General features: G+C 60.1%; 1 protein-coding gene across 3 annotated transcripts in view; it reads left to right on the forward strand.

The window, feature by feature from the left end:
• Positions 1-12135, forward strand: part of LOC117640584 (arrestin domain-containing protein 4-like) — a 37667-nt gene that overhangs the window by 22682 nt on the left and 2850 nt on the right. For 2 of the 3 annotated variants that reach the window (XM_034377165.1, XM_034377164.1), the window contains exons 3-8: positions 3613-3735; positions 8859-8989; positions 9905-10000; positions 11015-11194; positions 11528-11725; positions 11985-12099. In XM_034377165.1, coding sequence (XP_034233056.1) covers positions 3613-3735; positions 8859-8989; positions 9905-10000; positions 11015-11194; positions 11528-11725; positions 11985-12099 — 843 coding nt within the window. Of the gene's footprint in view, positions 1-573; positions 644-3612; positions 3736-8858; positions 8990-9904; positions 10001-11014; positions 11195-11527; positions 11726-11984; positions 12100-12135 lie in introns of those variants that run through there. The other variant, XM_034377166.1, reaches the window with a different exon arrangement.

The following is a 12135-nucleotide window of genomic DNA, read 5'->3' on the forward strand; positions in this document are numbered from 1 at the left end:
CAGGCGCGGCAAGGCCTGGGAAGGCCGGGAGAGGTCTGGGAAGATCTGGAAGGTCGCCGAAGTCTATCCCCGGACCATCGCCTCGCCAGCCAGCCCTCCTCCGGGCCTCCCTCTCCCATTGCATTTGGATTGTGTTTCTCAGGGTGAAATATTTAAGCCCCGAGCAGGCAGCTCCACGCCACTGTCAGGGAAACGAACACTCAAAGTCGCAAAGCGAGAGGCGCACGCACACTACTCGCGCAATCGGGACCGCCGACATTTTGTCAAATGGAAAACGGAAACACGAAATGGAAAATAAACCTCGAATTTGTTTCCCCCTTCCTTTTAGAACAAACAGAATGGGAGCTGCTCGTCGTCTGCTCGTACGAGGCTCCTCCAGTCTGTTTGCACGCTGCTGTTGTTGTTTGCTCGAGTTGTTTTTGCGCTTTTCGCCGAGTCGAGGGCGAGACGGGGCGGCGGCGCGGGGCGGCGGCGTGGGGCCCAGGATATGCCACTGAGTGTTGGTTCAGGTTCTTAGGGAGGTCCTGCCCCGCCTGCCCCGCCTGCCCCGCCTGCCCCGCCGCCCCCCAGGGAGGCGCACCGCCCCTCTGCATGGCGAGTGAGATGAGCCAGTGTTGGTGGCCACGAGGCACCGCGAGGACGTGTGAGTGTGTCTGTGATACGTATCTGACTTCTTTTGTGCAGCGTCGTCGAGTTTGTGTGAGTGCGCGTGTGTGCGTCCGTACTCGTATGTGTGTGTGTGTGTGTGTGTGTGTGTGTGTGTGTGTGTGTGTGTGTGTGTGGCCCCGAGGGAGTCCGAAGGGTGCCGCGGCTAGTTTCCTTATCTGTCCGTCTCTGTCCGTCCCAGTCCGCCGACACGTTTGGCGTCGCTCTGTCTCTCTCGCACTCAGGTGGCGTCCCGTATAGGTGCGAGAGAGACAGGGCGGAGATAAACGACTCTCGGAATCAGGACGTGCGGAAGTCAGCCGCCGTGTGTCGCGGTGGAACACCACGACGACACACAAAAAGTAGAAAGTAGGAGCACGGCGTGGACAACAACAACAAGCACCGCACGCGGCGACAGCGCGACGGGAAAATCCGCTTGAATTGCATTTCGGCTCCCAATATGTGGATTTGGTTGTTTTCTCCCCCACCCCCTTCCGCAACACACACACACACACACACACACACGCACACACATCCTTCTTATCCCCACCGAAAGCCCTTCCCCTTTGCCGCACTGCAAGGCAATGAGGCCTCATCCGCAAAGCCGAGCCAGCAGCAAGGGGGCGACAGAGGGGGAGGGGGGGAGGCAGCCGCCCCAACATGAGAAATTTGCCGATCGAATTGGCGCGCTGTCTACGCCCTTTACCTTTGCAGGAAATGACGGCCGCGTAAAGCGGAACGACGTGGGTCTTCAAGGTAAACAATGCAAACCCGTTCGCACTGGAAACCCCACAGATTCGTCCCAGCAACGTTAAAAAGAACGTGGCGATCTCCAGACTGACACGATTCCCGCTCGAAATACCAGTGGCGCGATTTCTCATAGTGGGCGACGGATTAGCAGTGGCGCGGCATTTCTCGTTTCATCCGTTTGGCGCTGCCGGTCACAAAGGCAGGCGGGCCGAAGTGGCCGAGAGAGAGAGAGAGAGAGAGAGAGAGAGAGAGAGAGAGAGAGAGAGAGAGAGAGAGAGAGAGAGAGAGAGAGAGAGAGAGAGAGAGAGAGAGAGAGCTCGGAATCAGCCTGCTGGCCGTTCCCTGCTTTCGCTTCGCTTCGCTTCGCTTGGAGCCACACAATGCTGGGCCGCCCTGCTGCCGCCCTGCTGCCCTGCAGGCTGATGCTGAACATGTTGGCTCTCGTCGCTCTGTCTCTCTCGCACCTCTACGGGACGCCCCATGAGTGCGAGAGAGAGACCTCACCCTCGGAATCAGCCGCCTGCTGGCCTGCTGGCCTGCTGGCCGGTCGCTATCGAGGCGCCACTGTAAAAGCAGGGCGGCCGCGCGCCTTTGGCGGGTTCCTGGTTTTCCTGGTTTCATGCAAACGGGCGGCGGCGAGGAAGGGGAAGGGGAAGGAAAGGAAAGGAGGAACGATGCACAAGTTTTTGAAAGGAGCGCTATTTGCGGGGTCTGCCTCGGCCAGCCTTGGCCACAGCGGCCACTGCCAGGCCACTGCAAGCCATTCAGAGACTCGCCCTTCCCATCTTCGGGCGCGCTCCCTCATTTTTTTTTCTTTGACGACGCCAAAGGAAGGATATTTCAGAAAGCGCTTATGCAGATAGCCACAGAGCTATGCGAGAACTTCCCGTGTAATCTTCCGTTGGTTGGATTCACCATTGGTAGTTTGAGTTTTAAAGGTAGCCCCTTTATTCTCCAGGTCCCTTCTGTTTCATAGAGAAGCGAAAGGGGGAATTGAAGGGCGAGGTTTGCCTGCAGACTGGTTTCGAGAGTCGTTTTCGTCGCTCTGTCTCTCTCGCACTCATTGAGCGTCCCGTGTTGGTGCGAGAGAGACGGAGCGACGAAAACGACTCTCGGAAGCAGTGTGCTGGCTCTGGGCCGTGCCCAGGCCGTGCCGTGGGACTGCGAGACCGGCTCGCCCTTGGGCTCGCCCAGTCACTCTCCGCGGACTCTCCGGCCGCGTCGCCGTCTGCCGCCTTCTGCCGCCTCCGCCGTCGCGACGACGCCCGGAGAAAAACGACGCTCGTTTATACAGCGTCGTGGGGCCAAAATCAACCCTGTCCAGCGAGGCGGGCCGGGGCGGGGCGGGGCGGGGCGGGACGGGGCTTGGAGCACCGCGGGAACCGTGTCAAGCAGCACGGCGACGATCTGCTTCCAACGACACCGCCGGGGCTCCTTCTCTCCATCAAGCTGGCCTGCTTCCTGGCTCGCCACGCCCCGCCCCACCACCCCTCTCATTATGGACCATCATCGGCCTCTCTCCTCTCCGCGGTTTTTTTTTTTTTTTTTTCCCGCCAGTCAGGGCGAATAAAGCGATGCGCGACGCGTGGCTCGCAGCGTCAGCAGAGCCATCATGTTTCGCGCCTAAAAAAGTCTTGTCCGTAACAAAAAAAAATGGCAACGTAAAAAGGAACGCACTTCCGAAAACAAAAACGCGCACGGAACACAGATGTGTCCTTCCGTTCGTTTGGCCATTCATTGCTGTTTGGTTTCCGGGTGTTGTTTTAGATTCGCGGCGTTGTGCGGATGTTTTTGGAAACTTTTTTTTTTCGTAGTGGGACAGGGCGAGGACGATGAGAGAGGGAAGGGGGAAGGGCTGGTGGCGAGGGGAGGGCTCGCAATGGATTGGACCGGACCGCGGCAGACTCGTTCCGAACGTTCGCTCTGTCTCTGCCGCACGCGCGGCCGGGCCCGTGAGAGTGCGAGAGAGACAGAGCGACTCTTCGTCGCCACGCGGCCGGTGGGTAGGCACGCCGGGCACGCCGGGCAGGTGATGGGGAGGGTGCGGGGGGCAGCCTCGGACACATTTGCTCCTGCCGGACAGGATAATGGATCCCACTCGCCGAAACAAGAGTCAACCTGGCCCTCTCTTTCCCCCTCTCTCTTGCCCCTGCTGCTCTGCGGCATGTGAGAGACACAGGACGTCGGAACTAACGGTGTGGTTGTTGTGTTTTGCAGCGGTGCGCGTGGTGCTGCGCGGCAAGGCGCACGCCGAGTGGAAGGTGGTGCTGAGCGGGGACCGGCGCACCGTCAAGGACGACCAGTACTTCATCGACGACCGCGCCATCATCTGGGGCTCAGGTAGGCCATCGTTTGGGCTGACTTTGTTACGGAGTGCGATTAGGCGCCTTAGTTTGGGAGCGGTATTGCAGCAAAGTTTGTCGAAACGGTAACAAATGTGTAGAAATTGTGGTTTGGCCTGACTTTAGGCAGCCACTGCGTCTAATCCAGTGGTTCTCAACCTTAGGGTCGCGACCCCAAGCGGGATCGCTAAATTTTTTTAAGGGGTCGCGGCGATGCTGGGGTCGTGTTTTAGGCTGATTTTAAGCAGCCACTGCGTCTGATCCGAGGCGGGCATTTTGCTCCCTCAACGGGCAGTTGGTCTTTGGACCTTCCTTTAGCATGCCTTTGTTACGGAGTGCAATTATCAGTCTTAGTTTGGGAGCAGTATTGTCTCAAAGTTGGCCGAAACGCTCAGAAATGTCTATGAAAAATCGTGTTTTGGGCCGATTTTAAGCAGCCACTGCGTCTGATCCGAGGCGGGCATTTTGCTCCCTCAACGGGCAGTTGGTCTTTGGACCTTCCTTTAGCATGCCTTTGTTACGGAGTGCAATTATCAGTCTTAGTTTGGGAGCAGTACTGTCTCAAAGTTGGCCGAAACGCTCAGAAATGTCTATGAAAAATCGTGTTTTGGGCCGATTTTAAGCAGCCACTGCGTCTGATCCGAGGCGGGCATTTTGCTCCCTCAACGGGCAGTTGGTCTTTGGACCTTCCTTTAGCATGCCTTTGTTACGGAGTGCGATTATCAGTCTTAGTTTGGGAGCAGTATTGTCTCAAAGTTGACCAAAATAGTCACAACGGTTTTTCAAAGACACTTGCGACCGTTTTGATCGACTTTGAGACAATACTGCTCCCAAACTAAGACTGATAATCGCACTCCGTAACAAAGGCATGCTAAAGGAAGGTCCAAAGACCAATTGTCCATTGAGGGAGCAAAATGCCCGCCTTGGATCAGACGCTGTGGCTGCTTAAAATCGGCCCAAAACACGATTTTTCATGGACATTTCTGAGCGTTTCGGCCAACTTTGAGACAATACTGCTCCCAAACTAAGACTGATAATTGCACTCCGTAACAAAGGCATGCTAAAGGAAGGACCAAAGACCAACTGCCCGTTGAGGGAGCAAAATGCCCGCCTCGGATCAGACGCAGTGGCTGCTTAAAATCGGCCCAAAACACGATTTTTCAAAGACACTGCTGACCGTTTCGGCCAACTTTGAGACAATACTGCTCCCTAACTAAGACTGATAATTGCACTCCGTAACAAAGGCATGCTATAGGAAGGTCCAAAGACCAGTTGCCCGTTGAGGGAGCAAAATGCCCGCCTCGGATCAGACGCCGTGGCATGTTAAAGGAGGGGTCCCGTGGGGTCGCGAAATTTTTCCTGGGGGTCGCGGAAATTTTTGGCTTTAAATTTGGGGTCGCGAGCCGAGAAAGGTTGAGAACCGCTGGTCTAATGTAAGGCGGCTTTTTGCGACCCTTTGGCGACCTCTCGGGCGACCCTTCTGGCGACCCTGTCGGCGGCGCCGGTGCGTCAGGGACGGTCGTGGATTGGGGCCTTTCCCGCCCTTATCTGGCGGCAGCGTGGCAGCGCTGGCACTGCAAGTCTTCGACAGGCGCAGTGCGATAGCCGCACGTCGCCGTCGTGGCCCCTCGGGGGGGGGGGGGGGGGGGGGGGGATCGGCCGGGGCGGTTAGGGAGCTGGGCGAATAAAATAACCAGGGCGGCGTCTAGAGAGCAGAGAGAGACACAGAGAGGGGCAGAGAGGGAGGCTGTTTGGACAAGAGGAATAAAAAAGGAAGGGATCCTGTGAAGACCAGTTTATTGGCCATGTTGGCAACGACGCGAACTATTATGAGGGCAGCCTTTACGTCGCGCTCGTCCCTCCCTCCCCCTCCCCCTCCCCTTCGTCTGGAGACAAGGCGCGCGGCTTGCTATAGCTTTTATCTCCTATTGTGCAGATTATACACCGCCTTCTTGCACGGCGCCGAGGACGCGGCGGCCGGGAGGGGGAGGGGAGAGGGGGGGCGCACGTCGGCATAACGGAGATAAAAGGAATTGGAGCGAGGCGGCGAGCCTGCAGACTGAGAGTCACTTTCCTCGCTCTGTCTCTCTCGCACTCGTGGCGCGTCCCGCATGCGTGCGAGAGAGACAGAGCGACGGAAACGACTCTCGGAATCAGCCCGCAGAGTCTGGTCGGGAAGGGTCCCTGTCCCGGCGGGGCGGGGCGGGGCAGGGCGCCCTCCCATACGCTAAAGCGGCGCGCTGTGGAGGTTCGCGCTCGCGAGGCGCGCCCCTAGGGGGTACGCCGTCGAGGTACGCCCCAAAGGTACGCCCCAAAGGTACGCCCCCGAGTCCCCCGAGGTACGCCTCCGCCACAGCTGCCCGGCCGGCCCAGAGGGCCGATGCGCGGTTCCCATTACGTCCCAATTATTTCGATGAAAGGACACTCCACTCGGAGACTGGGCGCGCTGGGCGCGCTGGGCAGAAAGGCGCCGGTCGAGTGGACCAGGGCGGACCAGGGCGATCGAGGAGGGAGGGGGAGGGGGAGGGGGTGGTCACGTGTCGGACTGTCGTCGTCCAGATATCGCCGCGTGCAGCCCTCCCGCCAGGAAGCCGGGCAGCCTGGCTGGCGGCCTGGCGGCCTGGCGCAGGGGCGGGACCAGGCGGGACAAGGAGGAGGGGCTCTGGATGATGAGCGCGGTGGCGGCGGTGGCCCAGTTCCACTGCCTCGCTCCAACCCTCTCCCCTCCCCTCGTCACGGGTAATGGTGCCAGCGGATGCAAGTACACTCAATCGCCGTGCTGCGCCCAAGTGGCCCGGGGGAAAAGGGGGGGGGGGGGCACTACGACTACCTGTAGTGGAGGCCCGGGGGGAGCGGGGGACTTTTCGCAAGTCGAGCATGGCGACAGGCCGTTATGGAAATTGAACTGTGACCCTGCGACAGAAACTTGGAGGGGTAACAGGCTGCTGACCGGGCCGACGCGCCCCGTCGACCTGGCCCGACCTCGGCCTGGGCCGACCCACGCCGAGACCCACGCCGAGACCCACGCCCCACGCGCCGCCAACGAGGCTTTCATTTTGGCGAGTGGGCCGAACACGCTGCAGACTGGTTCCGAGAGTCGTTCTCGTCGCTGTGTCTCTCCCGCGCTTTATAGTTGCGAGAGAGACAGAGCGACGAGAACGCCTCTCGGCATAATTCTCCCGAACACGGCGCTCGAACGCACGACGGGCTGCTGCAAGTCGTCCCGCTGTCGGCGCCACTGTAAGCGAGACTGTGTGGGGCCGTGGGGCCCAGGCAAGTCCTCCAGGCCCGCCAGGTCGGCGGGCCAAGTGAAGTGAAGGACCGCGACATTCAAAGACATTTTTGGAGACGAAAATGACTCGAGTCGGAGGGCGGCAGGGCGGCAGGGCGGGTCGGGGTCGGGGCGGAGGCCAAGAAAGTTGTTATTGGCTTTGACGCTGCTCGGCGCTCCGCGGCAATGCCGGCAATGCCCAATGGGGACGGCAGCGCCACGGCAGCGCGCTGGGAATCATTTCTCAGCACGTGTGTCCTTTGCCTCTCGCCGCGGCCCCGCGTCGCCCTGTCTCTCTCGCACTCGCGCGGCGCCCCGTCGGGGTGCGAGAGAGACAGGGCGACGAAGCCTGCTGCCCGCAGCGTAATGGCGGGGCTTCGACCGCCAGGACCGCCACAGCCCGAAAACAGTTTTCGGAGCGAAAAAGGAACGACGCGAAACACCTTGGATCGGAGCCGAGCCGAGCCGCGTCGGGTCACGACCGCCGTGAATTAGGGTGGTTAACAAGCGCTAAAGAGTTGACGGCCCCGCCCCGCCCCGCCCCGCTGCTGTAATGCTGTAACTCCGAGACGCAGTAACGATATCAGAGCCGCGACACTTTAAAAGTTTCCAGCGAAGCGGCATCGCCCTCACCAATCTCCAATGTCGCGGCGAATGGCGTGGCGGCCTGGCGCCGCCCCTCCGTCTCTCTCGCACGCCCACGGGGCGCCCCTCGAGTGCGAGAGAGACGACGGGGCGGCCTCCTCGGCCCCCCAGGGGGCGGGATGGGCCCCACTGCGGCCCCACTGCGGCCCCACTGGCACGGCGTAATTGAAATGCTAATCAAGAATCACGCGTCAATCACCAATCGGGCTCAGCCAATCAGTATTCAATAATCCGAGCCGGGTCGAGAGCAGTCGAGCCAGCGGAACAGTAGGCTGGCGCGGCTCCGGCGGACAGAGGGAGAGAGAGCGAGAGAGAGAGGAGAGGGAGAGAGAGAGAGAGAGAGAGAGAGAGAGAGAGAGAGAGAGAGAGAGAGAGAGAGAGAGAGAGAGAGAGAGAGCACGAAATAAGGCGACTGCGAAAAGGTCGAAAAAGGGAAACGAACAGAGACCGATCCGATATAAAAGTAATGACCGCACGTGTGGCTGACAGTAGGCAGTTGGCATGCCTGTTACACGCCAAAGTGGCAGTGTTGTGGTAGACTTGACTACGTATTCCGGTTAATACGGTTTCGCGATGGCATGTCGGGGGCCCCCTTCGTCCGCAGGGAGGGGGATGAGAGCGTGCCACGGGCACGGGGGGCACGGGGGGCACGGGGACCACGGGGGGCACGGGGGGCACGAGGGGCGCGGGGGGCGCGGGGGGCACGGGGGCCACTCCATCGGGGACCCGCTCCATAATGCAGGCACACGGCTGGGATGCATCATGCAGGGTTGTGGCACCTGTCAGAGAGGCGGGATGGGGAGGGTCGAGGTGAAACTGGTGAAACTGGTGAAACTGGTGAAACTGGTGAAACTGGAGACTTGGCCGAGGCAACGGCCGCGCCACCCCGGCGACGTACACTCGTCTTGAAGGGGGCGCCTCCGCGCGCAACGCGAAACTAATTTCCTAATCCAAACAAAACGATCTCGCCGTGAAAGCGAATTAAATTCCGCCACGGCAGAGGCGAGAAGTGAGATTACGGCGCTACAGCGGCGTAGCTCAGCGGGCCCAGCCAGGGGGCCAGCCAGGGGGCCAGCGGGCAGGCGGAGTTATCGGATGCAGTTCGGGGGGCCGTAGTAGTCGGCGCCGAACAACGGCCCCTCGATCCTCACAAATCCGGGCCGGCCGCGAAAATGTGCGAAATGCAAATGCGAACTTGTTTGCAGATAAGCCCGAGGGCAACGTGCCGATCCTGCCGCGCGGCCACCACCAGTTCCCCTTCAAGTTCCAGCTGCCCGAGTCCTCGCTGCCCTGCTCCTTCGAGAGCAAGCCTGGCTTCATCCGCTACTACATCAAGGTAAGCAACGCTTTTTCAATTTTGAAAAAAACAAAACAATGAAGAGGACGTTTTTTGTTAAGTTTGCCGTTTGGGCGCACTCCATGTGACTCCAACGTCCCAAATGCTGTCCTAAAAAAAGCGAATCTCCCATTTTATTTTATTTTCGGCAAGCTGGTAGACCTACTAGAAGGTGTGGCCGGGCGGGTCCCGACTGGACACCCACGATAAATCGACGATAAATCGACCACTCGAGCCATAAAGGTCGGGACCGCTACAGCACACCGGCCGCACCGGCCGCACAACGGAGCATGGAGCGAGGGGTGCAGGCCCGCCCCGCCCGGCCATGACCAATTTAAAGGCGGCGCTGAGAAAGAACGCCCCCCTCTCTCTTCCCTTTTCAGTTTGGCCCGGCTGATGTGGCCGGCCGGCCAGAGTAGCGGGTCGTCGGTACAGGCGCGCGTGAGCTGCAAACTACACGTGCAGGGGAACAAAGATGCACTCGCCAAATTTATGAGCAATAACTTTCCGTCGGTATTAGCTTCTCCCCGTCCCTCCTTTATGCCTCTATATTCTGCCCTCATGTGCGCGCGGGTGTGTGTGTGTGTGTGTGTGTGTGTGTGTGTGTGTGTGTGTGTGTGTGGTGTGTGTGTGTGTGTGAGTGCACGTGGGTGTGTGCGTGCGTGTGAAGGGGCAGGTCGTAAGCTTCAAGTGGGGCGCGTCCGCCCGAGGGCAAAAGGTATACGGGCAACGTAAAAAATAGGCAAAAAAAATGGAGAAATAAAAAAAGATGAAAGCAAACTGAGCGTGTGAAGCGGCGCTCGCGGACCCGCTCAGCTCAAAGATAATGTAATCACCGACCTGCTCTCCCCTCCGCCTTCCCTTTTCATTTTTCATCCCCTCTGATGTCCTTTTTCGTCCGACTTTCCATCGCAGGTCACCGTGGACATCCCCTACGCCTCGCCGCCGCAGGGCATGAAGTACTTCACCATCATCGGACCGCACATCGACTGCATGGACGAGCAGTACCTCGTGAGTAGCCTCGTTCTTTTATTAACCGTTTTGCAGGGGCGAAAAGGGATAAACTTCGCCCTTTTCAGGTTTTTGTGTGGCCAGGGGCAGCCCGGGGTGTCCACTCTCTGAACGCGAGTGTGCCCGTGTTTTGTAGTAAACCCTTTTTTTCCATTTCGTGATTTTGTTTCTCGCTGCTCCCAACCCGGGACCCGGGGCCCTTAATTGAGAAAGCGTAAAATCAAGCAGAGGTGGAACGGCACTTTATCAGGCGGTCCAGCCCAGCAGCGCGGTGGGGCGGTGGAGGGGGATAGGTTGCCCGGCACGGCGCGCCGCGGTAGGGGTCGAGTATTGGCCTGTGGCGCTTGGCCGCCTGGCCGCTTGGGTGGGCGCGGTGCGCGCGGTCTGTGGCGGGCTGCAGGCTGACTCCGAACCGGGCGATCGTCCCTCGGTGTCCTCCTCGGTCTCCTTCTCTCTCTCCCTCTCGCCCTGAACAGGGCGCGCGAGTGCGAGGGAGACAGAGTGAGCGACGAAAGCCCTGTTCGGAATGAGCCTGCCGGCTCTTGGCTTGCTCCGAGCGAGAGAGAGAGAGAGAGAGAGAGAGAGGAGAGAGAGAGGGAGAGAGAGAGAGAGAGAGGGAGAGAGAGAGAGAGAGAGGAAGAGGTCCCAAGGCCCGCCGCACGCGCGCTCACCGCTCGGCGCTTTGAGCTTCGTGCTTTGTGGTCGCCCCACCGCACGCCTGATGGCCACGTTCGACCTTTAGCGGAACCGGACCCTGGCACGCCACATACACGCACACCAACACACACACATGCGCGCACACACACACACACACACACACACACCAACAAACACCAACACACGTGCAGTCCAGATGTGCTTTCCATGTTTCGCCACTACACCCGTGGGACCGCAGCGCGGGGATACCGGCTCTCCGAATCTCGGACCCGACCTGCCGAATGCGTATGCACGTGCGAGGAAAGGAAAGGAAAGCCAGTAAGCGGTGTTTGAACCTGGCGAGTGTGGTGGTTGCAGAAGCCGATGGTGGGGCAGGACAAGCGGCCCACCTGCTGCCTGTGCTGCCAGAAGGGCGCCGTGATGCTGAGCACGCAGCTGGAGCGCTCCGCCTACTGCTCCGGGGAGTCGCTCAAGCTGCGCGCCTCCGTGGAGAACCAGGGCGAGGAGAAGGTGCGCCTTAAGGTGCGCCTCATGCAGGTCAGTACCACCACCACACAGTGGATTTGCCGGAAGACCGGTGGAGGCGGCCGAAACTCTAGACGCGTTTTGAGCTCCAGAGTCGCTGAACAGGGCTCGAACCGAGCGTGTGACCCCACCAATGGATTCCTCGTTCGGAGAGCTATCCATTGGTGGGGTCACACGTTCGGTTCGAGTCCAAAGGGCTCAAAGGGCTGCAGCTTGATTCCGAGAGCTGTTCTGTCTCGCTCGCACTCGGGGCGTCCTCTGTCGGTGCGAGAGAGACAGAGCGACGGAATGAGGCCGCTGACTTGCCGTGCCATTCCGTAGAAATTTATTCTATTCGTTCCGCAGTACGTGGAGTACTTCATCGACCGGGGCATGCTCGGCGTCACCAAGGAGCTGCAGCACCTCGTGCTGGAGTACCGCGGCGAGGAGGTGGGCCCGCACTCGCACCGCAACTGGGACTCCGGGGGGACGCTGCGCCTGCCCGTCATGCCGCCCTCGCTGGTGGGGGTGTGCCGCCTGCTGCAGATCTACTACGTCCTCAAGGTCAGTGTCTCTGGACAGCCTGGACAGCCTGGACAGGCGGCGGGGCGGCGGCAGTGTCCCTGGCCGCCGGCCGCCTGGGAGGTAGGCTTCTCGGGGCGCCGCGCGACACGGCTGCCCGGCGGGCAGGCCTACCCTGAGCTTCGCAGGCGCTCTGCCCGCGGGGCGTGCCACGCCACTGCAAAACTTAAACGGAAAAACAAAAGCCACTGCGCCACTGCGGCTCTGCACTTCCTTTCCTGACTCGGTGTCCTGCCCGCAGGTGAACCTGGAGTTCGAGCGGTCCGGCGACGACCTGCAGATGCACTTCCCGGTGACCATCGCCACGGTGCCCTTCCGCATCCCCAACAGCCCCACGCAGCCCAACATCCAATACGGTGCGTGGTCGGCGTGGCAATGCCTATCTAGGGGTG

Source organism: Thrips palmi, unplaced genomic scaffold, assembly GCF_012932325.1.
Source record: "Thrips palmi isolate BJ-2018 unplaced genomic scaffold, TpBJ-2018v1 HiC_scaffold_12, whole genome shotgun sequence".
Classification (NCBI taxonomy): domain Eukaryota; kingdom Metazoa; phylum Arthropoda; class Insecta; order Thysanoptera; family Thripidae; genus Thrips; species Thrips palmi.